Genomic DNA, 27089 nt, shown 5'->3' on the forward strand with positions numbered 1-27089 from the left:
ACAGGTGCACACAGGTACACATGCACACACTTTTCCACACTGCTCTCCAGAAGGTGTGCTCTGAAAATCAGCCTAGGCTTTCAGAGTCTTCATATCAGGGAAACAAGTCCTTTCAGTTTCAATAGTAATAACATTGTCTACTTAAATTCTCCAAGAATTCATTTCTCTTCCAAATTAAAAGTTGGAAGACCCATCCACAAAGGAAACCTCTGGCTACCTTGCACACTCCAGTGTGCTTGCTGCTGGAAGGCAGTACTGGCCCCAGTGCAGGCAGCAGTGGGGAGCCTGACTCAGGTTGCAGCTCAACCCCACACTCTCCTCTCTCCTCTGGCGAGTGCCAAGCTTGGAGCAACTCTGAGGGCAGGTTCCCTCATGTCACCTCCCTGTGCTTCCAGGGTCCAGAGCTAGCAGCAAAGCCTCTGGAGTCTTCTCACACCACATTTGGCTTCAATGGCAAATCTCCACCCTGGAGGGCTCCACCCTGGAGGGCCAATCTCCACCCTGGAGCTCATTTTGATTGCTTGAACCATATCCTCATGGCCACGTAGGAAGTGAGTGCGGGAAAGCCTGCTGGAGCCTCTGTGGGCTCTGCTTCACAGAGGACATGGCACAGCAAGGCTGTGCCCCTCTGTGCCAAGACACTCATGGGTCCAGAGAAGCTCCACGTGATGGGGCAAACCTGCAGGTGTCCCATCCAGCTCTACAGAACAGCCCTGCATCCCCGGGGGTCTGCTGCGCCCACAGAGCTGGGGTAGGGCCAGGTACAGACACCACTCTACTGTTCATATACAACGTTAAAGTAAACTCCCACTCTGGGCAGGAAGAGCAGGTGAGGGACAGACAGGATGGAGGAGAGAAGTGAGGGTGAAGGACTGGAGGGCCAAGGTTGCTCTTTAGGAGCCTGAGCTTCCTGGAAATGCTTCCAGTGCCCAGAAGGGTCCATGGGAACTTCCCACGTAGAGCGGAGCTCAGCTCCAAGTCCCACCCTCCCCTCTGCCCCTCAACTCACTGTGGCCCTGAGGCCGTCCTCCACATGCAAAGTGTGCTCCCACTGTCAGGCTCCCAGTTCTGGGGCAGGAGAACTGTGCTTAGTGGCCTTGGTCTCAGGCACTTGTCCAGGAGGGTCAAGTCTTTAAAGCCGTACAGAGCAGGCCTGTGTGACTGCCCGGGCTGCTCCCCAAGGCGCTCCTGGCTGCGCTGAGATCACTGCTCACACCCCAAGCCCAGGAGGCCAGGCCTTCACCACCTTCAGACTGAGCCCAGCCCACTGCCCTTTCCTCCAGCCTGCAGAAGGGGAGCTCCCTCTGGGTCTCATTAGGGTAACTCTTAGTAGTTCCTTACCTATTTGCTGCCTGTAGGTGACAATCATGTCCTAAGACGCTCATTAGCTTCTAAAGCATGTAACAACTAATTTATATCTGCATGCCCACTTTCCTCCCATTGGCCACCCTAACTCAGCTCAGTTCTTGTGGAGAGGGTCACTGACTCACAGTCCTTGGAGGTGGGGGTGTGTCGTGTGGGCTGTGTTAAGTCCCACGGCCACCGAGCTTCTCTTTTCCTCTCTCCCTTCATGCCCATCAGCTTTGTCCTTCCTCATGGCTGAGTAATACTCCATTGTGTAGATGTGCCACATTTCCTCACGCAACCATCTGTTGATGGCACCTGGGCTGACGCCGTAACTTGGCTGGTGTGAATTGTGCGGCTATGACCACCAAGTGCCTGGGGAGCTGACTTTAGTTCTTTTGGATAAACACCAAGGAGTGGGACAGCTGGGTCATCGGATGTCTCCATTTCCAGTTTTCTGAGGGACCTCCGTACTTCTTTTCAGAGCATTCGTATTCATTTTCAGTCCTGCCAACAAGGTGGGAACTTACCTTTCCCCACCTTCTCAGCAACATTTATTATTATCTGTATTCCTAATAATTGCCTTTCTAACTAGAGTGAGATGGAATCTCAAAGTATTTTTAAAGTTGTAAATGGACACCCAGAATCTTTATTTATTTTTATGTGGTGCTGAGGATGGAATCCAGTGCCTCACACACACTTTACACTAGCCCCAGCCCAGGCCTTCAACATACTTTTGATCTGCATTTCCTGGTGGCTAGGGATGGTGAACATGTTTCATGTATTTGTTGGCCATTTGTATTTCTTCTTTCGAGAAGTGTCTTTTTAGGTCTTTGCCCAGGTATTAACTCGATTGTTTGGTTTTGGTGGCGGTTATTGCTGTTGTTGTTTTTGGTGTTTTTTTTCCTTTCTAAGTTGTGCATATTAATACTCTGCTAGAGGAACAGCTGGCAAAGATCTTCTTTCCAATCTCTTCATGCCCTTAATTGGGTGAAGAATTTGTGGTATAGATACTCAGCCCCAAAGAAGAATAAAGTTCTGGCATTTGCTGGCAAATGGATGGAGCTGGAGAGCATTGTGCTGAGTGAAAGAAGCCAGACCCAGAACGTCAAGGGTGGAATGTTTTCTATCATATGCAGAAGCTGGATAGAAATAGGAGAATAAGGGAATGGGGAAATCTCTTGAAAATAAAAGGAGATCAGAGGAGCACAGGGGGGAAAACTGTGACTTTCACCTTTTGTATACCTATAAAGCATGCATTAAAAAATAACTACAGACAGAAGGAAGCCTGGTAACAGAGGAAGGGCAGGGATGGGGTGCCGCAGTCCAGCTGCAGCAGAATAGCAGGGGGGGGGGTGACGAATAACTTGTGTACGTTGATGCAGCAGGAATGGAAGCCCTTTATTGTAGGACAACAGAGCTATTTATACATTTTGCACATCTTATCTTATTAGCATAAACTAGATACATCAGTTAACCAGTAAGGAATCTCTACACTTAATAGCTCACTTTTGTTACTTTTCAAACCACTCCCTCTGACATTTTGCCAGGCACCATCCAGACTTGTTTACGAACTCTAACATTTCTCTGGCAAAATACCACGTGTTATTTTGACTTGTCTACAGACCTTAACAATGGGGGAGGGTCAGGGAAGGTACTGGTGCTGCAGTGGGACAAATTCTATTTACTGCTGCATGATTGCCTCACAGGACGCCCAATATCATGTATAAATCACTAAAAAAAAAAAAAACCATAAAATTCCTAAATTTGTTAGTCAGAACTCCAAAATAATTCAAAAAATATGTTGGCATAAGAAAAGGCTTAAACAAACCCCAAAAGCAAAAGCCTGGGAGGAAAATATTAGTAAGTGTGACTGAGTAAGAGTTGAACTTGTTTTTAACAACAAATACATGATGTTGAAACATAGTCTCAGACAATATTTCAACAATGTGTAACCATCAGTTTGCAGGATTCATAGATAAGATAAAATAATTTTAAAACACAAATGAATTAATAATAAAGCACATACATGTGCAATTTAGAGAAGATACCCTGAAGGCAAAGAAACATTAAAATTTGGTCAAATTCAGGAATGAAAAAGAAGAGCCACAGTAAAGTCCAAATTAGACACTCCACTATAGTTATTAGAAAAAGTTTTCAAGTTCTAGCAATACTAAGTGCCACCAGCATCGTGTGCAAAGGACAGTGACTGGCGTGGGTCCTTGTGGATTCTGGAGAGCAAGGGCACTCTGAGATCATGGGGTCTGTGCTCCTGCAGGATACTGGGTGTGGGGCGGCCAGGCATGGGGCAGCCAGGCCTGGGGCTGTAAGACAGACCATGATGACTCCTAGGTTGAACCTAGAACTTACAAGGGTTACGGAGAGAGCAGGAATAGCAACCTCCAGACATGCAGCATGAGGCATCACTGCAGGTAGTAATTGTACTCCTGGAGCAATCGGCACCAACAAGGAATCTGGCAGTAGAGAAAACTCCCATTTCCCATTCTTGACACTGCTGATTCTTGTGAACTGTTGAGTTTGACAAATTCATGAAATGTTGGTGCTCCCAGACATGCCACCCATCTGGCACTTTTTAATGTGGGGAGGGGAGCTCTGAGCTCTGAGCCAACTGTCCCATAATTTTTACAAAAAAAAAATTTTCTTCCTAACAAGGATTGTTTAATTCTTATCCCACCAATAATGTTTTGTAACATGAAGTTCTATTTTTTTTTCACTGTTGAACAATCAACTCTATTTCAGTAGTAGGAGATTTAATAAAAATACAATGAGGACATTATAGTTGGTGCTTTGGGACAATATGTGGGCATGAAATATTACTAATTTGTCTCTTAGTTCAAACTTCCTGTCTGATTTATTTTAGGGGATAGAGCCCAGGGCCTCACCCATGTCAAGCCCAGTCCCTCACCTTTGATTTTGAGATGTGCTTAGGTTTCCTTTACACTTTAATTTGTATTATTCATTCTAAAAACAAACAAACAAAAACAAAACAAAACAAAAACACTACTCTCTGTTTTTTCAGATTTTATGAATGATTAACATATAAAGCCAGAGAAATACCCTTTTCCTTCTTTGGTAACTTTGCCATTTAGATTTCTCTCTCAAGTGACAGGAAAGGTTCTGAAGCCTTGCTCTGGGAAGATTTAGTAGAAGGCCATGTCTTGGTGAACTGACCCCAAGTACCCCCCGAGGGACAGACGGAGCCTCCTCTCCCAGGGCTCCCCACACCTAATTACTCAACAGCAAAGCATTTCTGTGGGAGGCTCTGAATTCCCATGAGGTGGAGAAAGCACAAGATAGCAGGAGGCAGGTTGGCTGTAAGGGGACTCTGCAGGATGGGACCAAAGGAACAAGGAACAGCCTGAGAGGTCTGAGGACCAAGGAAGATCCCGCCAAAGCATCCTGCATGCCAGGAAAAGCACCCATGGAATAATGAGAGGCCAGGAGGGAAGAGGGTGATCTAAGTCAGGAGGAGGGGAGAGGGTGATCAAAGTCAGGGAGAAAACCATGGATGGGAAGAGCAGGGACAGGTGAGTGTGGAGCGGCTCTGGGTGGGAAGGCGCTGCATGCCCCAGGGTCGTGGGAGGGCCACTGTCTGCGCACTCCACACAACTCTACTCCCCACTCTGAGCTCTGTGGCCAGCCGCCAGGGGCCTCCTGTCTGCCTGCAACAGAAACAACCTGAGTGCAGTCATTTTTAATGACACGTTGCTTTGGGTATGAGAACAGTTATTATCTCTATTCATTTAAACTTTCTGGGTATTTAAATTACATATCATATCTAGTCAGTAAATCATCATGCATTTTTTTATAAAATGAACAACCCTGGTAATTAATTTTAAAAATAAAATGAAAATGTATTCAAAAGTAATAATCAAACCATGTCTTTCTCTGATTTTTAAAAACTCTTCAATCATGTGCCAAGAACATCTTAGAATGAGTTCAAAAACCCATTCAACTATAGGGCGATAGACACATAGATTTTTAGAGATGACATAGTCACAGCTTTAAATAAATCTTCCTATGTTAAAAGCTGTGCTCTGCCGTGGGACCCCAGGGCTGGAGAGCACCTCTCCACCTTGGGCAGGTCTGTGCTGTGCCTCCAGAGTCCTCAGGATTCAGACCCAGCTGGAGATCTGAGGGCTTGTGGGCAACCACCAGGTGCCTAGAGGACAAGGGGACGTGATCTGAGGGTGATGAACAGGAGGACATGGCCAGGCACTTGTTCTCTGTGCAGCATCTCTTCCCTCTGGGAGCAAGGCAGGCACCTGCCACCCGGGGTTACCAGAGGAAGAGGAGGAAGAGGAGGACAGGGGAGGATGGGGAAGGGTCTGTGCCTCTGCCAGTGCTCGGCTGCCTAGTTCATCTGCACCCCGAGGTCCATGCTTGGGGCATGGGTATCGAGCCCCAGCTGTGCCACAGGCTGGCCTGGGTTTACAGTCCAGGTGCTCCTGGGCTCCTGTTTCCCAGGAGAACAGAACTTGTGGGCTCAGTGCTAGAAGGAAAAGTAGTCATTACTGTTGCAGACTAACTTTTCCTGTGAATGACACAGGCACTGAAACGTGTTAGCTTTGGGAAATTAGGGAAAGACATTATTTAGCACATTTTGCTAAAGAGTATCTTTCCTCTGTATTTCTTCTTGTCTGAGTCACCCTTGATATATAGATCAATTTTCTCTTCATTAGGATAATTAATAATCTAGGTGTTTTTTGTTTTTTGTTTTTAACTACAGTGAGCATGAAAGAAATCTTTCCCCCTCCACTTATCTTAGACTCACTGGCTAGAGCCCTGCCAATTAGAGAAAAGACAAATTTATAAAAGAAAAGCACCCTTCAGTCTATTAAAAAGATCCACGCACGTGGGAGCACTTAGGTGAGTAGCTCAGAGGAGGGGTCTAAACGTGGACTCAGGCAGTGTCTTTACAAAGAGTGAGTGTTCAGAGCAGAGGCAGGCAGAGGGAAAGCCCAGCTTCTGGGGGTGGTGACTGGGGGAACTGCTGGAAGGCCAGGGTCATTTCTGCATGGCTCGTCATCGGGGCTCCTCTGTGTCCCTGGGCTGACAGTCATAGCCTTGGGGACAGGTCACCCTGTCCTGGTGGAGCCAGCAGCCAGGGAGGTTTCCTTATAGCTCCTATTTATTTCCAGCTGCCTTCAGCTCAAAAAATAATCCTATCACCAGAGGAGCATATCTGGGGGTGACATGCTCTGTACCCTCCCTTCCGCCAAGCAAACCTGGGCAAAACACGTCACTCTCTGAGCTTCAGGGTATTTGCCTTCGACTTTAATTGGTCTATAACAACTGTACAAGTCCAGATACAATGGGATGGCTTTATAAAGGAGAAGGCTGCTAGACCATTCCTTGGGTGTGGTCCAGCCAGTGTCCACTTCCAGAAGCTGTGTAAGTGCAGACCCACAGACAACTCCCACCCCAGAGGATGAACTACACCTGCCCTGGACTCCACCCTCAAGTGCCCATTAAGGCCTGAGAAGCACTGCCTGGAGGAGGTCAGAGGCCCCTTCTGCGGGACGTTAGGTAGACCCATGCTGTGGATGCATCAGCCCGCTCAGCCTGGGTTCTTCATGTGCTTGTTGACACAGGACATGTGCAAGAAATTCTAGTTTCCTGGAGGAAGTGTGGCACGGGGTGGTGAGGAGAGTGGTACAGAGGAGGGAAAGCTCCTGCTCTCTAGAGAGCTCCTGGAGTGAAGCCACCCCAATCCTGTGGTCTCTGCTCAAGAGTCTGCCCCCAAGTGCAGGCTCTGGTCACCTGCATGCCTGACAGGAACAGCTTACCAACGCATGTAAAGTGGTGTCCAGGGTGCACTAGAGAATGGGAATGACACTCAGAATGACATCCTGTTCTTAACCGGCTCCCTGCTCTCTCTTCCCCGTGAGGGTCAGGATGTCCCCTTTGTGTTAAGTGCTTTGTTCAATATGGACTTTTGCTTCTTTTTTGTGAGAAGAATGCATTGCCTTAATAAATTTAAATAAAAAAAACAGATCAGAAATCTTATACTTGACCTCTGAATGTTCTTTATGGGGACAGAGCTTATAACGTAGAGAATCAGCTGAGAAGCCAAGCCTACCACGAGTGATTAAGGTCAGCACTTATGTCTGGGGGCTGCCCTGAACCTGTGCCTTTATTCCAGGGTCACAGAGTGCTGATGGGCCCAGCTAGCGTGGCAGGAGGCCCAGACGGGTGTGATTCGTGAATGTGGAGTTTCCTGGGCTGTTGGTCAACTGGAGTGATGCTTTCCTCTGTGCTTTACTATCATGTTCACCACATCTGGCTTCAACCTGAAGCCAGTGGTCAGCAGACACCAGCTTTCATGAGTGCTTCTTTGTGAGTCCTTCCAAGGTGTGGTCAAGGCTGAGTGGCCCTCTGCCTCCTGGTCTGCAGGTCCCTGCCATGGATGCTGGCAATGAGACAGAGGGCAGGGGCTTTCTGCTGCTGGGCTTCCCAGGGCCCCAGGCCCTGCAGCTCTCACTCTTTCTGCTCTTCCTGGTGATGTACATCCTCACAGTGGGCGGCAATGTGGCCATCTTGCTGCTAGTGAGCACCTCCCGCCAGCTGCACACCCCCATGTACTTCTTCCTGAGCAACCTGTCCTTCCTGGAGGTCTGGTACACCACGGCCGCAGTGCCCAAAGCCCTGGCCATCCTGCTGGGGAGGAGCCAGAGCATCTCCTTCATCAGCTGCCTCCTGCAGATGTACCTGGTTTTCTCGCTGGGCTGCACGGAGTACTTCCTCCTGGCCGCCATGGCCTACGACCGCTACCTTGCCATCTGCTACCCCCTGCACTACGGGGCCATCATGAGTGGCCTGCTCTCTGTGCAACTAGCCCTGGGCTCCTGGGTCTGTGGCTTCCTGTCCATTGCAGTGCCCACGGCCCTCATCAGCGGCCTGTCCTTCTGTGGCCCCCGAGCCATCAACCACTTCTTCTGTGACATTGCGCCCTGGATCGCCCTGGCCTGCACCAGCACGCAGGTGGTGGAGCTGGTGGCCTTTGTGATTGCTGCCGTGGTCATTCTGAGCTCCTGCCTCATCACTCTGGTCTCCTACATCTACATCATCCGCACCATCCTCAGCATCCCCTCGGCCAGTGGCCGCAGCAAGGCCTTCTCCACCTGCTCCTCCCACCTCACCGTGGTGCTCATTTGGTACGGCTCCACCATCTTCCTCCACGTGCGCACCTCCATCAAGGACGCCTTGGACCTGACCAAAGCCGTGCACGTCCTAAACACTGTGGTGACCCCAGTTCTCAACCCCTTCATCTACACCCTCCGCAACCAGGAGGTCAGGGAGACTCTACGGAAGAAGTGGAAGAGAAAATAGCTCTGCAGCTTAACTGCGCCCTGTCAAGGCCCCCGCCACCTGCCCGGGGCAACAAGTGGGAATGCGGAGGCTTGAAGCAAAGCAGCCGTTGATTCATGGAGAGAGAGGAAAACAGGGGACACAGAGACAGAAACCCTGAAGAACCAAACCAAAGCACACAAAGCGGGCGTGTTGGTCATACATCCATACACAACGGGAACAGCAGCTTTTAAGACTTTAAAACAGAACTTAAATCTCATACATTAAATTAGCTCTCCCCCTGGCTTTTCTTTATAAACTTGGGGGCAATTATTACAGAGGGAAGGGGGCCTTGCCAAAGCTCAGGGCCCATCAAAGCAGGCCAGGTGACCCCTGCCACTCAGGAGGCATCCCTCCCAGGCTGCTTCCCCCTTCTCCATGCCCAGCACTGCCATTGAGGGCAGAGCTACGAGGCTCTGCTCTCTGCCTGCTCTGGATTTCTGCCAAATGCCACTGATGGCAGCTGACCCCCTCACTGTGACGAACTCTGATTGAAGTGCTGACATGGCCGACTGTCTGATGTGGGTCATGGAGGCTTGGCATCCTGTTTCATAGGTGTGAGTCACAGTCCCACTGTCACATATGGTCTGGCTGTTGTCACTGTGAAGCCGGGCTGTTGTTATGGTGTGGAAGTGTGGTGTCTCCCCAGGCTCTTGCTAATGCAGGGGCAGCAGAGGGGAAATGGCTGGATGGTGGGAGCTTAACCTAAGCAGCCCATCCTAGATGGAAAGGACCAACTAGGTGGTAGCTGCGGGCAGGTGGGCGAGGCTGAAGGAGGGGTCACCCAGGCCTGGAGGGTGCATCTTCCTGGGCCCCTTCTCTCCCGTCTCTGCTTCCTTTCTGCTGGGATGAGCTACCTCACCCAGGCACCAGACCAGTGGAGTCGGCCATCGACTGCTGGGAACTCTGAAACCATGAACCCAAATAAACTTCCCTGCTCTAGGTTGTTCTTGTCTGGTGTTTTGGTCACAGCAATGGAATGTGACTAACACAGCTGCCAGGCTCAGCCTTGTCAGAAGGCATGCGGGGCTCACAGAGGTCTGAAGTCCCCAGAGGTCAGGGGAGCATGGACTGGGTTCCAGGAGACCTGCAGGTGACTGCCTGCCTGTAAGCCAAGCCCCTGAGTGTAAACCTGTCACCGTAGAGGACTGAGTACTTCCAGTCCAGCGTCATGTGCAGGCCTGGAGTCTGAGCTTATGCCACCTGCACAGAAGACAAGTTCAAGACCCAAATCACCATTAAAGCAGGATTAAGAACCCGACACCCCATGATTACACAGACACAAGCAATAACTGATCCACAAGATTTCTCAACACAAGGTTGGTGGCCGCCCTCTTCTGCCTGGACGGCAAGGGGGCAACAGTGGGAAGGTTGCAGATGACAAAGTGGAGCCCAGAAAATCACGGACACCACAGAGGTCAGAAGGCACAAAAATACATAAAGGAATTGAAATTTTTTTCAAAAATGACAAACATAGTTTACTTATAAATCAATATATTTAACAGTTAAACTAAGTAAGAGATGATCAGCAAAAGGTACATTCATAGAAAACTGAGACGACATTTTACGTTTGTTTGACTGGGAAAAGAATCTTTTGGTGATGCCACGTATCAGCCTCACAGAGGGGAACCTGGTAGCACCTAGTCAAGATCATAGTGCCGTCCTCACCATCTGGAGGTCAGCCTAAGCAAATACCCCCAGGTGATTTCTATGGATATAATGTTATTTACAATATTAAAAATCAGAAAGCATTCAAATAAACCTCGATACAAAATGGATAAATGAATTCTGAACCATGCAGAAAATACAATATCCCAAAATAGTGTGCAAATACAACAAGTGCAGAGCATCTTCTCTGTTGCTGGCATGCACTTAGGACATGTGAGTGAATAAGATGGAGAAAAATGTACCCTTACACTCTGCTGGGAGGAGACAGAACATAACTAAAGAATGAGAGATTGTGAATGTGTTCAAAGATGATAAGTGCCCTGGAACAGATGCATTGGTAGGACACAATTTGTGAGTGTGTGTGTGTGTGTGTGTGTGTGTGTGAGAGAGAGAGAGAGAGAGAGAGAGAGAGAGAGAGAGAGAGAGAGAGAGATATGCTGTGCCCCTCCCCTGACTCAGGCAATGGCAAGGCCCTACTGAGGTGGATGGCACAAGGCGTCCATCCTCTGGAGGAGCGCAGTATGTTTCTGGGAATGGGCTGGTTTGCTTTTGTATTCCTTTAATAAGTATAGATTTGATTTCTCATATGACCATTAAGTATGAAGGAAAAATCATGACTTTCCCAATTAATGCAACTACTTCTAAAGCATAGATCTGTTTGTTCTAAATGCAATGATTCAGCTGTGGAGTGTAAATTGTTAATCTAATGAAAAACTCCCTGTATTCCTGTCAAGGAAGTTTTTGAGAAATTAAATTAAAATCTAGAGAAGAAAAATTAATGTTAAGAAGATAGATTAGTGCTTAGTACTGGGCAACTTGTTCTTGTTCCTGTGCACAATGGTTTGTGCTCTTACTCCTGTTTGATTAAAATTAATAACAAGTCAACTACTTGCCGTAACCATGGCACTGGTTCCAGTCAGTAAGTCAAGAAAGAATAGTCAAGGTATAGGCCAATAGTTTGGGACATTTGTAACTATTATTAAAAGTTAACTAAGCAGAAACTGCTCAAAGCAAAACTCGAACTGAAAGTACAAATGCTTGCTTATGCATAAGCCAAGATACATTCTTCTATTCTAATTGTAGCTACGTAATATTTTCTTTCTTTGAATAATGATTCCTGTTTTGTAACTACAAAGTACTGTAAGCCTGCCAAAATGAAAAGTATATATGATCATCTTCACAAGTAAAGATTGGGGTCATCACCTTCACTTTGGTGTTCGTGTTGTTTCTCCACCCCCTCTTTCGCCGACTCCTCATCATCCATTTGTCTCCTGAGACCCCCTGTTGGAGCTGGTCTCAGAGAGAGAGAGAGAGAGAGAGAGAGAGAGAGAGAGAGAGAGAGAGAGAGAGAGAGAGAGAACCTGAGAACCCAGGGGTACTTAACCACCGTACCACATCCCCAGCCCTTTTCATTTTTTATTTTGATACAGGGTCTTGCTAAATTGCTTAAGCCCTCACTAAACTGCTGAGGCTGACTTTGAATTTGTGATCCCCCTGCCTCAGTTTCCCCAGCTTCTGAGATTATAGGTGTGTACCACCATGCCTAGTCCAGGAAATGTTTTGAAGTCAGCCATTTGAATTAATTAAAAAAAATTAGGAGGGCTGGGGATGTGGCTCAAGCGGTAGCGCGCTCGCCTGGCATGCGTGCGGCCCGGGTTCGATCCTCAGCACCACATACCAACAAAGATGTTGTGTCCACCGAGAACTAAAAAATAAATATTAAAAATTCTCTCTCTCTCTCTCTCTCTCTCTCTCTCTCTCTCTCTCTCTCTCTCTCCTCTCTCTCACTCTATCTTTAAAAAAAAAATAAATAAATAAATAAAATCTTTAAAAAAAAATTAGGAGACAAAACAAAAATCCAAACAAACAAACAAAAACCACTATGATATTTAAGAGTACATTTGAATATAGAAAACATGCAAATATGACTGAATGCAAACCGGATTCATGGAACTCTGGCTGTGCTGAGGGAGGGGAAAGTGGAAGATTGGATTTGGAGAACATAAAATTTTTCATCTGCAACTTGCTTCTAATGAAAAAAAATCTGAAGCAAATCATTTGAGTCAAAAATGATGAATTTATTCTGAACACAGTGGAGAAATAAAGGAGGAAGGGACATGAGCAGCATGAGGGGCATCGTGAGAGTCTTCAGAAGTGGAGGTGGCAAGCTGGGGACACACAGGAGGGTCTGTCCCACCCCTGAGAGCAGTGGGGGTCTATGGGAGGCCCCGAGAGCACGCTGGCTGGCTGGTGGTGAGGGCTCTGCTCTATGGGGTGCCCTCCTCTACTGCTTAGCTTCATGGCTTTGAACAGGGAGATCTTGGGCATCTTCCAGGTGAACTGCACAAGACTCACCCAGGAGGAACCCGCCCGGCACCTTCTGCTCCACCCCCTCTATCTTAGGTGGCCCATTAATTTTTTAAAACACTTCTTATCTCTTTTCCTGATGCAGGATCCATCTCCCTATTACCCTGCTTTGTCTTAGGGGTGTGCCCTGCTTGGCTTCCGTGCCTGACTTTCCCACTTAGTGGTATTTTTTTCCAGCACCAGTGGGGCACCCACCTCCTGGTCTCCTTCACATCTGCACAGCATTCCCCAGGTGCACATACCAAGACTTTATTCAGTCTCTTCTGCTGGATACTGTGGCAGTTCCCACCACCTACCATTGCAGTGGTGCTGTGATGGATCAATTTGCCCAGCTGTGGAATTTCTGCATTCTCAGGCTAGAAATGCACACCAGGTGGAGGCACTAGGAGCTTAGTTGCCATGTGCCACATTTCCCACTGGGCTGTGGGCTGGGGGTCTGAGAGCCCTGCAGCCCAGGATCACCACTGTGCAGCAGGATTGCAGCATCTATAGCTTTGCAAGGAGGAAGGCACAGGAGACCCTTTCAACCTGCCTCTGTGTTACTAATGTGGAGCTCACCGTGAGAGACGCACCCGAGAAGTGTGGGTATTTCTCTCCATGTGAGCTGCTGAGGGGTTTTGCCTCTTTTCCTAGGCTTTTTGCTATTTCTTTAGTCATTTTTTACTATTTTTATAATTATGGACATTAACTCCTTATGATATTCATTAATTTTTTTTTCAGTTAATTTGGACATTTTGAATGTATTCATTGTATCTTCCCCCACACATTTGAAACACATTCTCCTTGGTCAAATTTACCAATTCAGTAGAATAGAAACTGTTGGGAGTCGCCCCAGCTCCAAAGGCTAACTACCCCATCCCCCAAGAAGAGCCATCCAATGGTGAGCCCTGCTGGCTCACATGATCCTGCTGTCCAATGGTGAGCCCTGCTGGCTCACATGATCCTTACCCACCAATTAGAACGCACCCCAAGCCAGCTGCCAAAAAACCATTAAATTGTTAAACTGTTTCAACTGTCAAACCACCCCCCCCTCTATAAATATGCAGAGCTGCCTCAATAAAGGGGCATTTTTTCTCCTACTGCAAGCCTTGATTGTTCTTTCAGAAACAGTGAGGAAGTTCACCTGCGATGTGGCCCTCCACTCATGACTCACTACTGATTTGGAGAGTCTATTAGAAGGCCAGTCCTTCCACCTGGGTGATAGGCAACATTTCCCACTTTTCCATCTAGAGTAGTTATTGGTAGCATTTCAACTGTTACATTGTAATCTCAGAATCACTTTTTCCATTGACTGGCACAAGGAATGGATGTAGTGTTATTTTTGCCAAATGGCTGTAGAATTATTTTAACCCCATATACTTAAAAGACTGCATTTTCCTCAGTGAATTTATCATCTGTTAGATCCCTTCCTTTCTTCTTTTCTTTTTTTTTTCCAGATGGCTAGATACCATCACAATTGTACTAAATGGCACGACAGTCCATTGGTGTCCAGAGAAAAATAATGAGAACAGGAAAATATCTTTATTAACTTTTACAATAAGTTGCGGGGGGGGGGGGCTCTCCCACTGAGCAGCACCCAGCCAGGCCTCATTCAATGGCTTTATTTATCACTTTGGTTATTTCCACACTAATCAGATATGGCTTTGCTTCAGGAAAGGGTCCGATTTCCTAGAAGCTGTGTGAGGCACAAGTCCTTCACATGGCCACTGTCCCCATCAAAAGACAGAGGAGTCAAGGCTGACTTTTGGGCCAGGCACACCAACAACATGAAGATCATGAACCATCTAGTGAGATGTTGGGATGTGCTGTCACAGATGCCCATAACTTCCCCATGTCCCCCTGCATATCTCACGGGAGTTGGCAGAAGTCGTGCCAGTGAGGTTAGAAAACAAACGATACAAAACCATCTCTGCACATTACACACACAGGGAAGAATCTTGAGAGAAAGGATGCTGAGCAACACTTTGCAAATTGATAGGGTGTGAAACTAAACTTCAGAGAACCTGTACGGTAACCCGGCATGCTAGCTGATGAAACTGCATGCCGTGTGGGTAAGGTTGATGATCCAGACCCTGCTGTGTGTGCTGGAGCTGCATCATGAAGTCAGTGGGTGAAGGAAGATGGCAGCTGGCCCCTCACTCCCCATGGGAATTTACCACCATTCACAGCAGAGACGGGAGTCACCTGCATGTCCCAGAGGAGAGCCTGCCAGTTGAGTGAGCACTTGTGTGAACCTAGTGCAGACGTGGATGATTCTACTCATAAACGTGCAGACACGAGCTCTCAAGGTGAGGATACACACGTGCCCTCCTCTGACTCCCGAGATGATCCACCCAGCCGCACAGGCACCCAGAGAGCACCCAGAGCACTTAGCTTCCAGCCATGTGGTTTGACACCACCCTCCAGGAGGGCGCAAAGGGACCCTTGGAGAGGTGGCTTCTAGGACTGGATTATAAAAGAGGAGGACAGAGCTTCCTAAAGTATCAGAAAGCAAGGAATTGGAAAAACAAACAAACATACTTATCTAGACTTGTCAAGGTAATTAGATGGAATAATAATCTGCTGTATTTTTCAAAATGACTAAAAGACTAAATCTCACTGTAAAAAAGATAAAGTGCAGCAAAGTATATTTCTTGCACATTGATTCTGTCAAAAACCTCCAAGATTATGTATAACTATAATACACCAGCAAACACATAACAATGTTACTTACAGTTTTTAAAAAATGACAGATGAGGTGAGGGCTATGTTAACTAGATTGATTTAACTGCTCTGCACTGTATGCGTATATCAAAATATCGCATTCACGCCCTTACACAGCTGTGATTTGCCAACTAAAACAGTGCTGATAATATTAACTATAGTAATGATGAGAAACTTTCTGTGCCTAGACTAGAATGGTTCGTCACAGGTGGCAAAGTGTCCCGTTCTGCAACCACAGTGTGGAACACAGGTCCCCAGGTGCGCTGAGATCAATAAAGACCCAGGGAGAACCGGCAGGAGACATGTCTGCACCTGAATGTGCCAAGTGCTCCAGACACCCTGTCCCCAGGACGTGGGTGCTTTCCTCCCCACTGAGACCTGCTCATCGTCCTCCTGTGGAGACGGCAGCAGGGGACAGTACTGAGAGGCCAGGAGCCCTGGGGGATGCCACTCTGCCCCTGAGCAAGGCCAGTGCTATGGGCGCTAGGACACTCGGGCGTCCCCTGCAATGTTGTGGGAAGGCTGTTCCCTCTTGTGCTATAGACAGTGTCCCTCTCACATTCTCATACCCTGCGGTGGGGGTGTTCTGCTTCTGTGGTTTTCACTGAAGAAATAGGCCTTCGTCTAACTGGGGGACCAACTGGCAAATCCCACTTGAGGGACTTTCTAAGTACTGCCCTCAAGACTATCATGGACATCAAAACCAAGGAAAATCTGATAAGGTGACCATCCGAAATATGATGTGGTCACAGAAAATACAGAGGATGCTGGAGAGAGCAGCTCCCCCCCCCCCCCGTCCGGCAGCTTGTTTGCAGGTGTGTTTGTCTTTTCTGTGTCGCTGACCACCAAACCCAGGGCCTCTCACCCATGGTAGTAGTGGGGGCCTCTCCCATTGAGCAGCACCCAGCCAGGCCTCATTCAATGCCTTCATTTATCACTTTGCTCATTTCCACACTAATCAGATATGACTAATGGGGTTACAGAACTTGAACTTGGGGTGAAAGGGAATTCAATGTTTTATCTTTCCATTTTTTCTGAAAATCAGAAACTCTTCTAAAAAATATATTTTAAGTAAAAAGCTAAGTGTCCCAACCAAGAAGATTTTTCTTAGCTCATAAATTTATTTTTCCCAATAGCAGGTTGTTGCATTGCAAAATGTATGACATTTCCAGATTCCGGGGTGTTGTTTGGACTCGTGCTTCTTCCGCTGTGCATTTACCAAGGAGATGTGTTTAAGAGGCAGTCGGTTCTTTCCTTGGTGAATAAACATAAGTGACTCCGTGACGAAGCCTCCATACTGACGTCCGCACAGGACCATCCTGCACGTCTGACCCTGGAGTATTCAGATGTTTATTTGTATAATTAATTCAATGTTGTTGCTTTTTTTTTTCCTGTTTGGTCATTAAAAGGTGAGAAAATACCTTCAAAACATTCTCGGATCAACACTGAAATTTCTGCCATTCCACATAAAAGTGCATTTTTGTTGTACTTTCACTTGTTTTTAAAAATATTTTTGTCAAACACTTAACATACGGTGATGTCACAAAAAACGGGCCTGTGGCACGGGGAGCTCCAGGGACCTGTCCTACACAGAAGACCACTCTGTTGTTAAGACTGTCAAAAGGAACGTGGAGGGACTGGGATCTAAACTGTGACAGTGACATCACTGCTTAGTGAAGTGGCAGGCAGGTCAACCCGAGGGAGCAGTGTCTGCTTCACCCCAGGCCCAGCCCAGGGGCAGCTGTGGGTTGGCCACACCCTGCACGTCCCTCCTTCTCAACAGAATGAGATCTTGGTGTTTTGAGCCAGCTGGCAGTGCCGTAGGGGACAGGCCAGAGGCTGGTTGGTCACCTCCTGCCCTTGAAAGCATCTGGATACACACCACCTGCAGCACACTAAGCCTGGGACAGTGAGTGGGGCGCAGGGGACAGGGCAAGGGCCCGAGAAGGAGGCTGTGGAGAGGAGGATGCCCCGGGGAAGGAGGTCTTCCAGGGGCTTCCGGATATTATCATGGGTAGGGGAGGTTGCACGTCTGTGGCTAGAAGGATACTCAGGAAGTGACCACAGGTCCTAGGCAAGCCCCCAGGCTGGCGCTTGGGCTCTGCCAAAGGAGACGGAGGGCATAAGGGCTGTGCCAAGGGCCCCACTGTGCACTGAAGGAGCACCCAGCTAGGAACCACTCTGCAAAGCCCGGGGTTCTTCTTCCTATCTGGATGCTTAGATTTAGGGAGACGTCAATTAGCTCACTGGCCAGCTGATGGAACTTCGGTGACCACACACAGGAATGTAGTAATTGCAGAAATAGTTTGGAAAAATCTCTAAACAAAAGATAGAGAAAAGGCACTCAATAAAATTGTTTCTTTTTTTTTTTTTTTCAGAGTAGAAATTAGAAATTTATTAAAGGACAGAAGAAAAAGACTTCTTCCAGAGGAAGAAGGGGACCCAAAAGGTGGAATTCAATAAAATTGTTTCAATATTCTTCCATTTGAAAACTCAGAAAACTAGAGAAAGAATGTCCTTAACACAATTGAGGCATGAATCCCACGATGCTGGAGGCTGGGTTGTCGGAGGCTTTCCTCTGCACCTGGAACAAGACTTGCAGGCCAACTCGCCATTCCTGTTCCTCATGTTCCCGGCAGCCCTAGCCGGGCATGAGGCAGGGGAGGCAAAGAAGGTCCCGAGGACAGGGCAAAGCCCCCCTGTCTTCATGCTCAGATGACAATCTGGAGTGGAAAGCCACACAGAACACACAGAAACTCCAAGAAGTAGTGAACCAATGCAGGAAAGCGGCAGGTTGCAAAGTCAATGTACAAAGTCCCATAATCTTCCTTTAAAAAGCAGACAGACAAGAGGACAGACAGAAGGGCAAGAGGTCAAGGAGAGGAGGAAGGGCTGGGGAGCAGATTAGGGCACAGCACATCCCATCCCCGTGTGGCCACGTTAGACTCCACAGGTCATGCATGGCTAAAAAGAAATTAAAACGTACAAAAAATCAGTTGATTACCAAACACTAACAACTAGCTATCCCTCCTCTAAAAAAAAAAAAAAAACATAAATGTGATTCCAGCTATGATAGCCAAAAATAAATACATAAAGATAAATACTTAGGAATAGATTTAACCAATCAAATGAAAGACTTACACACTGAAAACCACCCTTTACCTCCTAATTTTTCATTCTTTGCCCCTACCCCCACCCCGGGGCTGGGGATTGAACCCAGGGCCCTGCACTTGCTAGGAAAATGCTCTGCAACTGAGCTCCTCTCTAATTTCTACTGGGACAGGGAGGAGACCCCACAGAAGTAATTGCTTTCCTAACGATGTCCACCTACTCATTCCTTGAGTCCCCTGCCAGCATTCCCAGGGTCTCTCATTATTCAGGCTCCCACTCCATGAGGATATCTCCCTGGGAGGCTTCTAGTCTTCATGGCAGGTGATGACACCGAGGCCAAGTCCTCTGGTAATTGGTGATCAGTGCAGGCAGCTGATTGCTCCTCAGAGAGTCCTGGGGCTGCCCTTCCCCAGTGCTGGATCAGGGCCGTGGGCATGAGGGAGCTGGGACCACCCCTGAGGCAGGTACTTAGCCCCGCTGTCTTCATGCTAGTGTCCCAGAGCACGTAGAGTCTCTGTCTGAATCCTGCTGCCATGGCGGTGCGCTGCACAGAGCCACGGTGAGTGTGTGTGGACGTGCTGTCTGACGGTCATGGTCACATGAAATGGCCTGAGCAGGAATGGCAAGGACTAGCAACACTTCACTCAGTTTTTCACCTGCAGCATGAGATAAAATCCATCCACAGGTTGTAATATAACCCAAAGCTTATTTATCCCTCTGCCTGGGGGTTCGCTCCGAGGCTGGGCTCCATGCCCACATCCAGCACAGGTTGGGCCTGGCAGTAAGCCAGGTGAGGGGAGCACACTGCTGCAGGAGCAGCTGGGGAACCATGGGGGAGAGCCGCCTGTTTAGACTGGTCAGCGCCTGTGGCTGGGTGGGCTATGTGGGCCTCCAAGCTCCAGGGATGGCCTGTACCAGTGCTCCACATGACCTGGGTGAACTCCCCTCTGTGTACCCAAGTATGTGGCTTGCTCTGCGGCATAGCCAATGGGGAGTCACAGTTGAATGATTGTCTCTGCCAAGCCTGGGAGACCAGAGTGCTATAGAGCTCACGTGTGGCCGGAATTCAGGGACTGAGGGGCTCCCTGGGACGTAGGATGCTCGGTAGTCCAGATGGTGCATCTGGACTGTTCCTAGGCTGTTGCTTGGGTAGAGCCTGGACCTGTGTGCAGGCGCTGGCACCCTCCCTTGGCACTCACACATCTTCTTTCTGCAATTCCCTTGCCTTCCCGAGTGCTCTGATCTCCAATGCCTTCCTCTCCTTGATCAATTTGAACCTTTATAAAACAGTACTTGAGCTGCAAGGGAAGCCAAGCTGGAGAGAAGGTAACACGTTTGTTAGACCAAGCCTCAACTAACTGACTTCACATCACCTCTGAGAGCTGCCCAGGGGCAGGCTGTCCAGAGTCATTCAGGAGTCTGGGGGACAGCTTAGTGGGCACCCACCTGTCCCTGGAACCCAGTGGCTGCTGTGGTGTGCTATTATCTCTGTACCTGCACCATGCAGTCCTTCACGAGAGTCCCTCTATTGTTCACAGAGATGGCACAGGTAAACACATCTGATAGCAGTCGATGACAATGGTGATGGTGCTGAAGGTGATGATGGTGGAGATGTGCTACCACTGATGGTGTTGGTAGTGATGGTGCTGATGGTGCTGACGATGGTGGTGATGATAGTGATGGTGCCGATGGTGGTGATGTAGCTGATGGTGATAGTGCTGATCGTGATGGTGGTGATGGTGCTGATGGTGGTGATGGTGCTGATGATGGTGGTGCTAATAGTGATGGTGCTGATGGTGCTGATAGAGATGGTGCTGATGGTGGTATGGTAGTGAGTGCTGGTGATGGTGGTTCTGATAGTGATGGTGGTAATGGTGGTGCTGATGGTGCTGATGGTGGTATTGGTGGTGCTGATAGTGATGGTGGGGATGATAGTGATGGTGCTGCTGATGGTGGTGCTGATGGTGATGGTACTCATGGTGATGCTGATAGTGATGGTGGTGATGGTAGTGATGATAGTGATGTGGTGATGATAGTGATGGTGGTGATGATAGTGATGGTGGTGATGATCATCATGGTGGTGATGATCATGATGGTGGTGATGATCATGATGGATGATGATGGTGATGTTAGTGGTGATGATAGTGATGGTGGTGATGAGGATGATAATGGTGGTGGTGATGCTGCTCCTCATGGTGATAAAGATGGAGCTAGTTCTGAGCTCTAGCAGTTGGTGGTGGCTGTAAGATCACAGCATGAGGAAATTGTCTTTAGCTTCCATGGCTTTAGGTTTCCCTTTTGCCTGTGTGGGTGACAGTGAGTGCGTCTGTCAAACCTCAGCCCTCAGCTCATGTGGAGGATAAATGTTAACTGTCCTGGTGTTCAGCCCTGGCCTCAGGATTGAGCGAGGCAGCCGGTGCAGGGAGGCCCTGCTGCTTGGTGTGTGTCTTCTATGTTGGTGTGCATGCTGGGCCTCGGTCCCCTCCTCTGCAGAGTGGCTAATGATTACTGGCAAGGAATTCAGATCAGTCTTTACATTTCTCTGTCTGTAGTTTTATGTGATATAAGATACTTATTTTATTCCAGCAGGTAGTAATTATAAATAAATCTTAATATTAAATTTAATTGGATGGATATTGTTCCACAAACTGAAGGCTCAGTCTTGTCTGGACCCCATTGTCTCCCCTGAGCCCATCCGCTATGCTGCTCTCAGGGCTGTCTTCCTAAACTGGGCACGCAGCCTGCCTCCTCCTCCTCAGAGACTGGTACTTCTCTCCGTCATCCGCCTGTCCACAGCCAAGGTCTCAGCTCGTCATCGTCTGGGCCAGTCCTATGCTGTCACACCTCTGCTGTCACACTGCACAGGCACCCCAGCCCAGGAGCTGACCCATCCTCTGAGGAAGCTGAAGGCCATGTCCTACTCCAGGCTTCGCACCTGTCAGCACTGTTCCCAGAGTGGTCCCTGCATTCTCTGCCCTCTCCCCTCACACTCCTCAAATGCTGCACACAGGTGAGCACAGGTGAGCACAGGTGCCCATAGGTGAGCGCAGGTAAGCACAGGTGAGAACGATGTACACAGGTGAGCACAGGTGAGCACAGGTGAATACAGGTAAGCACAGGTGCACACAGTGCCACCTTGAGGAGCAGGAGAGAGGGAAAACAATGGGGAGTCAGGGACAAGGAGCACTGAGGGACCCAGGCTGGCGGAGCAGGAGGCCCCAGGTGGCTGGCACACCACACTGAGTCACGCAGTCCTGGACCCCACCCTCACCCCTCAGCGATGAGCACAAATATGACCTGTGAATACTTGTTGAATGAAAACACCTTTATAACTAGAGTTAATTAAATCATATGTTATCAACCAAACCTGCTCTGCTTATTATTTTATTAACATATTTATTTGGTATTCTGGGAAAAAAATTGGGAAAAATATTCCACAAAATCATGAGACTGCCTGATTGTCTCTCCACACTGCCCACTGTGTCCTCTGCCCTGTGGAGCTCTGTGCTCTTAGGGATCCACACTCCTCTGTCTGGCCCTGAGCCTGAGCTTTGGCATCCTCTCCAAACACACCCAGTCGGTGGCCCAGACCCCAGAGGCTGGGTTCCAGAGGCTCCCCTATTCCAAGTCCCACCTCATCCACTTCTGAGTAGGGCTTCAGTAGTGTCCAGCTCCATCCTTCACATGGTCACACAGACTGCCTTCCCCGGGACATACCTTGACACCCTGAGAAGTGAGCTGACTATTGGTACTTGGGTTTATTGCTGGGCTTTCTGCCCTGTGCGGTTGGTGGATGTGTTGTTCTTTATTAAAGTGAAACAGGCAGGCCAAGACCTCCTCACATCACTTGAAAGCATTCAGCTCTCGATATCTTAAGTATTAATTGTCATCATTTCCATTACATATCCTTGTAATATCCAAATATTTGAATTAAATGCCAAGTACAAACTGCCTTTCTGCATTTTCCTGCTCAGGATCCCCCTCTCATGCTTAACATAGCACCCCTCTGCCTTCAGACTTCTGCATAATTAGGTTTTGTGTGCGTTTGTCACCCTGTTTGAGGTTTTGCCTGAAAGCGTCTAACAGAGGTCAAGAGCAACTTCTTTGGATTCAGACAACCCAGGCGCCCATCTCGGCTCTTCCACTGGAGACTGGTGCTCCCAGTCATGGTTACTGTCTCTCTCTTGCAGTGTTTCTGAGTTCACTATACAGAGACAGGAGATTTAAAGTCTCATTAGGTTGTGAGAACAAAAGGATAGCATGTCTGGAGTGGCCCCTATAGCTCATCACACCATGACTAGTGATTGGCAGAGGGGCAGGTTCCCAGGGCTTTACCTGTGCATTCCAGTCTGAGGAGCTATACACGGAGCCTCGGCACTCTGGGTTTATTTAACACAGGTGACTGCGGGCTTGAGGCAGCAACCACACAGGTGGGGTTCTTGCAAGGATGACTTTATTTAAGCCTTTTTAAATAAGATATCAGAGATACAGCCCAATCTCTGAAAAGATCAAGGACATTGGTAAAACAAGAAAAGAATGAATCTACAATTGCTTGTACACTCTTCCCAGTTTCCCTGGATTGCTCTAGTGCTGAAAGATGGGAGCTCATGTCAGTGACTGTCAGTGCATAAAAAGAAACGTATACAACAGGCTAAGGGCAGACAGGAGGCAGAATGCTGGAGATGTTTGGATAGCACGGAACCAGGTCGTCCGGAGTCCTCATGACTGGTTTCAGGAAGAGTCTGCAGCTGCCCCTATCCTTCAGGTGTCCTTCAGAAGATCACCTACGTCATGTGGAATATCATATAAATTTATGCAGTTTTTAGAAAGATGCAGCTGAAGCTTACAGAGGTGAAATGGCTAATTTACAGCTGTAATGACAAACACACAAATCTAGGTCTTAACACTTTTAAGGATAATTCCTTTAACATGATATGACAGCAAAACACATAATCAGTTCATTCAATATTAGTAATTTACTTATCAAACTGGAGAAAAATGCCAACCCAAACATTTGATTGAATTGCTTATCATTTGGATTACAATAGATTTGCCCGTGATTCCATGAATATACAGCCTCAAAATATTATACTGGGCATTTTTCCCTGAAAAGGCTGCCAGTTTGATTGGCCTGCCAGCTTCCACTGTTGCAGATACTCCAACTCAGGTGTGTTTCAGGTAAGACCTGAATTGCGTGCAGTCAGCGGGATGACCGAGGTGCATGTTTTTGGCTTTCATTGCACAGGACGTGTGTATTAGGACATAAGTGGAAATCATTCTCAGACGTGTGGCAGGCCACAAAACCACAGTACTGGAGCATATTAAGTCATTTATTTCTCTTGTATTTTCTCTCCAACCTCTGCCTTTAGTTTATTCCAGTCTTCCATGGAAGACCACGCACCAGAGAGTGGAACCTGCCTGGAGAGTAGAGGACCCTGCCTGGACACCAGCGCTCCGTCCTAAGGGATTCGGGCTGTGGCATTCACCAACTCATATTCATATCGCAAGGCACAACCCCTTCCCCAGTGTGCCCTGGCAACACCCCCGGGTCCTTTACCCCTGTGGTGCACCGAGCAGCCCCTGGCACCTGTCCCAGGCAGGATGAACCACACCGTGGTCACTCAGTTCATCATGCTGGGGCTCACCCAGAACCCCGAGTTGCAGGGCATACTCTTCTGTGTCCTCCTCCTCATCTACATGGTTGCGTTCCTGGGCAACATGCTCATTGTGGTCGCCATCATCTGCAATGCCACGCTGCACACGCCCATGTACATACTCCTGCTGGGGCTGGCCATCGTGGACATCGTCTGCACCACCAGCATCATCCCCGAGGTGCTGTGGACCATGCTGTCTGTGGAGAGCACCATCTCCTATAGCAGCTGCATGTCCCAGCTCTTCTTCTTCACCTGGTCCCTGGGGGCCGAGATGGTGCTCTTTACCACCATGGCCTACGACCGCTACGTGGCCATCTGCTTCCCCCTTCATTACAGCACCATCATGAACCCCTGCACGTGCGTGGCCTTGCTCAGCCTTGTCATGGCCATCGCCGTCACCAACTCCTGGGTGCACACGGGTCTCATCCTGAGGCTCACCTTCTGTGGGCCGAATACCATTGACCACTTCTTCTGTGAGATTCCCCCGCTGCTGGCCCTGTCCTGCAGCCCTGTGAGGATCAACGAGGTGATGGTGTACGTAGCTGACATCACCCTGGCCGTGGGGGACTTCATGCTGACCTGCATCTCCTACGGCTTCATCATCAGGGCCATCCTGCGCATCCGCTCCACGGAGGGCAAAAAGAAGGCCTTCTCCACCTGCTCGTCCCACCTCATTGTGGTGTCCCTCTACTACTGTCCCGTGATCTACACCTACATACGCCCCGCCTCCAGCTACACCTTTGAGAAGGACAAGGTGGTGGCCGCACTCTACACTCTGGTGACGCCCACGCTGAACCCCATTGTGTACAGCTTCCGCAACAAGGAGATGCAGGCGGGGGTCAGGAAGGTGCTTTTGAAGCATTAGCAGGTTCAGGGGGCATGACCTCTCTCCTCCGGAGTCGGCGTCACATGTCTCAGGCTTGAGGGGCTTTCATAGCTCCGTCCCCAGTTTCACTTTCTGATGCTTCTTCCTGTCCCTGGTCTTCTCCACAACTCCGTTCTCCTCTTGTGAACATGTTTATGATGCCACACGCACAGCACACTCACAAACACACCTCACTGCACTCTCCCAGTGTGTGTAAAATGCACACCTACGATTCTCCTGTGTGCATGGACACAGTGACTTACAGCAGCCTGCGTGTCCCACGTGCATACATGATGAATGTCACTGCTGATGTGAAAGAATGCACTAGTCTGTGAGTCAACCCCAATTTACACAGCAGAGAGATATATTTTGTCACTGTGGAAAATATTTGTCACAGGAACAGCACAGTTTTCCCTCCTTGAAATCCATGTAACAGTCAAGGTTTTGAGGCAGTAATTTTTAAATCTATGCAAATGAATTTTCCACAGTTATTAAAATAATACCATAATTTCATTGCTGCCTGCTTTAGAATTTTTACTCCATGGATACAAGAACTATAAATCATCATTAAAAATGCTTTGTGTACTTAACATCAATTCTTAGTAAGCCTGCACCTAATGGCGAGAGGGTGAATCGCATGGTACCCTGCATTGAAGGCCACCGTGAAGGCTCATGGGGCCACCAGCCAGGCTTCTGTGGGAGGCCACAACCAGCCTATGGGACACAGTGGCTGTGAAGAGGACTTACTTGGGATTGTGTGGGTTGAATTGGTGAAGGGCCATGGAAATGGGGGTTTTTCCTGAGATTGAGTGGCTATGACAAGGTGATTGATTTGACACAGGTGGAGGAAGGTCACTAAGCAGTAATAGGTGAAGACACAGCGGTTCTCGTCTCTGCCAAGGGACCCTGCTGGCTCCTGAGGAGTGGGAAACCCGCTAACATCTGTGCTCATGGTGTCTATGGAGGGTCTTGCTTCTCTTTCCCTCCACATCAGTGGCTGGCTCTGCTCCCATTGTCCTCTGACCCAACATGAGCAGGACAACAGCACTTCTGATCTTTTCAGGGTGACAGCTGTCCCTCAGTCCATCACAGGCACCCTCTTCCACTGCGCTATCCTCCCAAACAGACAAGTCAGACTGATAGGCCCATCTTTGCAGGAAAGAACAGACTAGATAATCGCATCAATGCGCGCCCCTTGTCTCTAGTGAAGAGCCGTGAGTGCGGTTATTTTGTCTAGCGCACCAGCACCTATTCCCAGCACCTGTTCCCAGCATGTTCCCAGCCCTGCTGCAGCAAACTGAAGCCACCTCAGCTGTGGTGAGCAGCCTGAGGCTTTGCACGCTCACATGGGGAAGTGGTCACACCCAGCTGGGCAGTGTGTGTGGCTCCTCACACTCACCATCTAACTGAACATTCAGTATCTGCTCTCAGCTACTTTCAGTCACCAAAGCTATTGTCACCCATAGTCGCCACACCCACCCCACCCCAAACCACATCACCCCTCACCTCACCTCACCTCACCTCACTATACCTCACCTTATCACACCTCACTTCACCCCACCTCACCTCACCACACCTCACCACACCTCATCTCACCTCACCTCACCACACCTTACCTGACCACACCTCACCTCACCTCACCTCACTATAACTCACCTTATCACATCTCACCTCACCCCACCTCACCACACCACACCTCACCATACCTCACCTCACCTTACCACACTTTACCTCATTTCACCACACCTCATCTCACCAAACCTCACCTCACCTCACCCCACCCCACACCACTCCACATCACCCCACACCTCACCTCACCTCACCACACCTTACCTCACCTCACCTCACCACACCTCACCTCACCTCACCTCACCTTACCTCATCTCCTCACCTCACCTTACCTCATCTCACCACACCTCATCTCACCAAACCTCACCTCACCTCACCTCACCCCACCCCACACCACTCCACATCACCCCACACCTCACCTCACCTCACCACACCTT

The 27089-nt window shown here is 48.6% G+C and overlaps 2 protein-coding genes across 2 annotated transcripts; both read left to right on the plus strand.

Moving 5' to 3' along the window:
- Positions 1 to 7770: 7770 nt before the first annotated feature.
- On the plus strand, positions 7771 to 8697 carry LOC144366699 (olfactory receptor 6F1). The gene has a single exon (XM_078021371.1). It carries the CDS (start codon positions 7771 to 7773, stop codon positions 8695 to 8697), a length of 927 nt encoding a protein of 308 aa, XP_077877497.1.
- Positions 8698 to 24165: 15468 nt separating this feature from the next.
- LOC144366702 (olfactory receptor 13G1-like) lies at positions 24166 to 25083 on the plus strand. Its single transcript, XM_078021377.1, has one exon. It carries the CDS (start codon positions 24166 to 24168, stop codon positions 25081 to 25083), a length of 918 nt encoding a protein of 305 aa, XP_077877503.1.
- Positions 25084 to 27089: the final 2006 nt, after the last annotated feature.

The sequence above is a fragment of the Ictidomys tridecemlineatus genome, chromosome 1, assembly GCF_052094955.1.
Source record: "Ictidomys tridecemlineatus isolate mIctTri1 chromosome 1, mIctTri1.hap1, whole genome shotgun sequence".
Lineage (NCBI taxonomy): Eukaryota > Metazoa > Chordata > Mammalia > Rodentia > Sciuridae > Ictidomys > Ictidomys tridecemlineatus.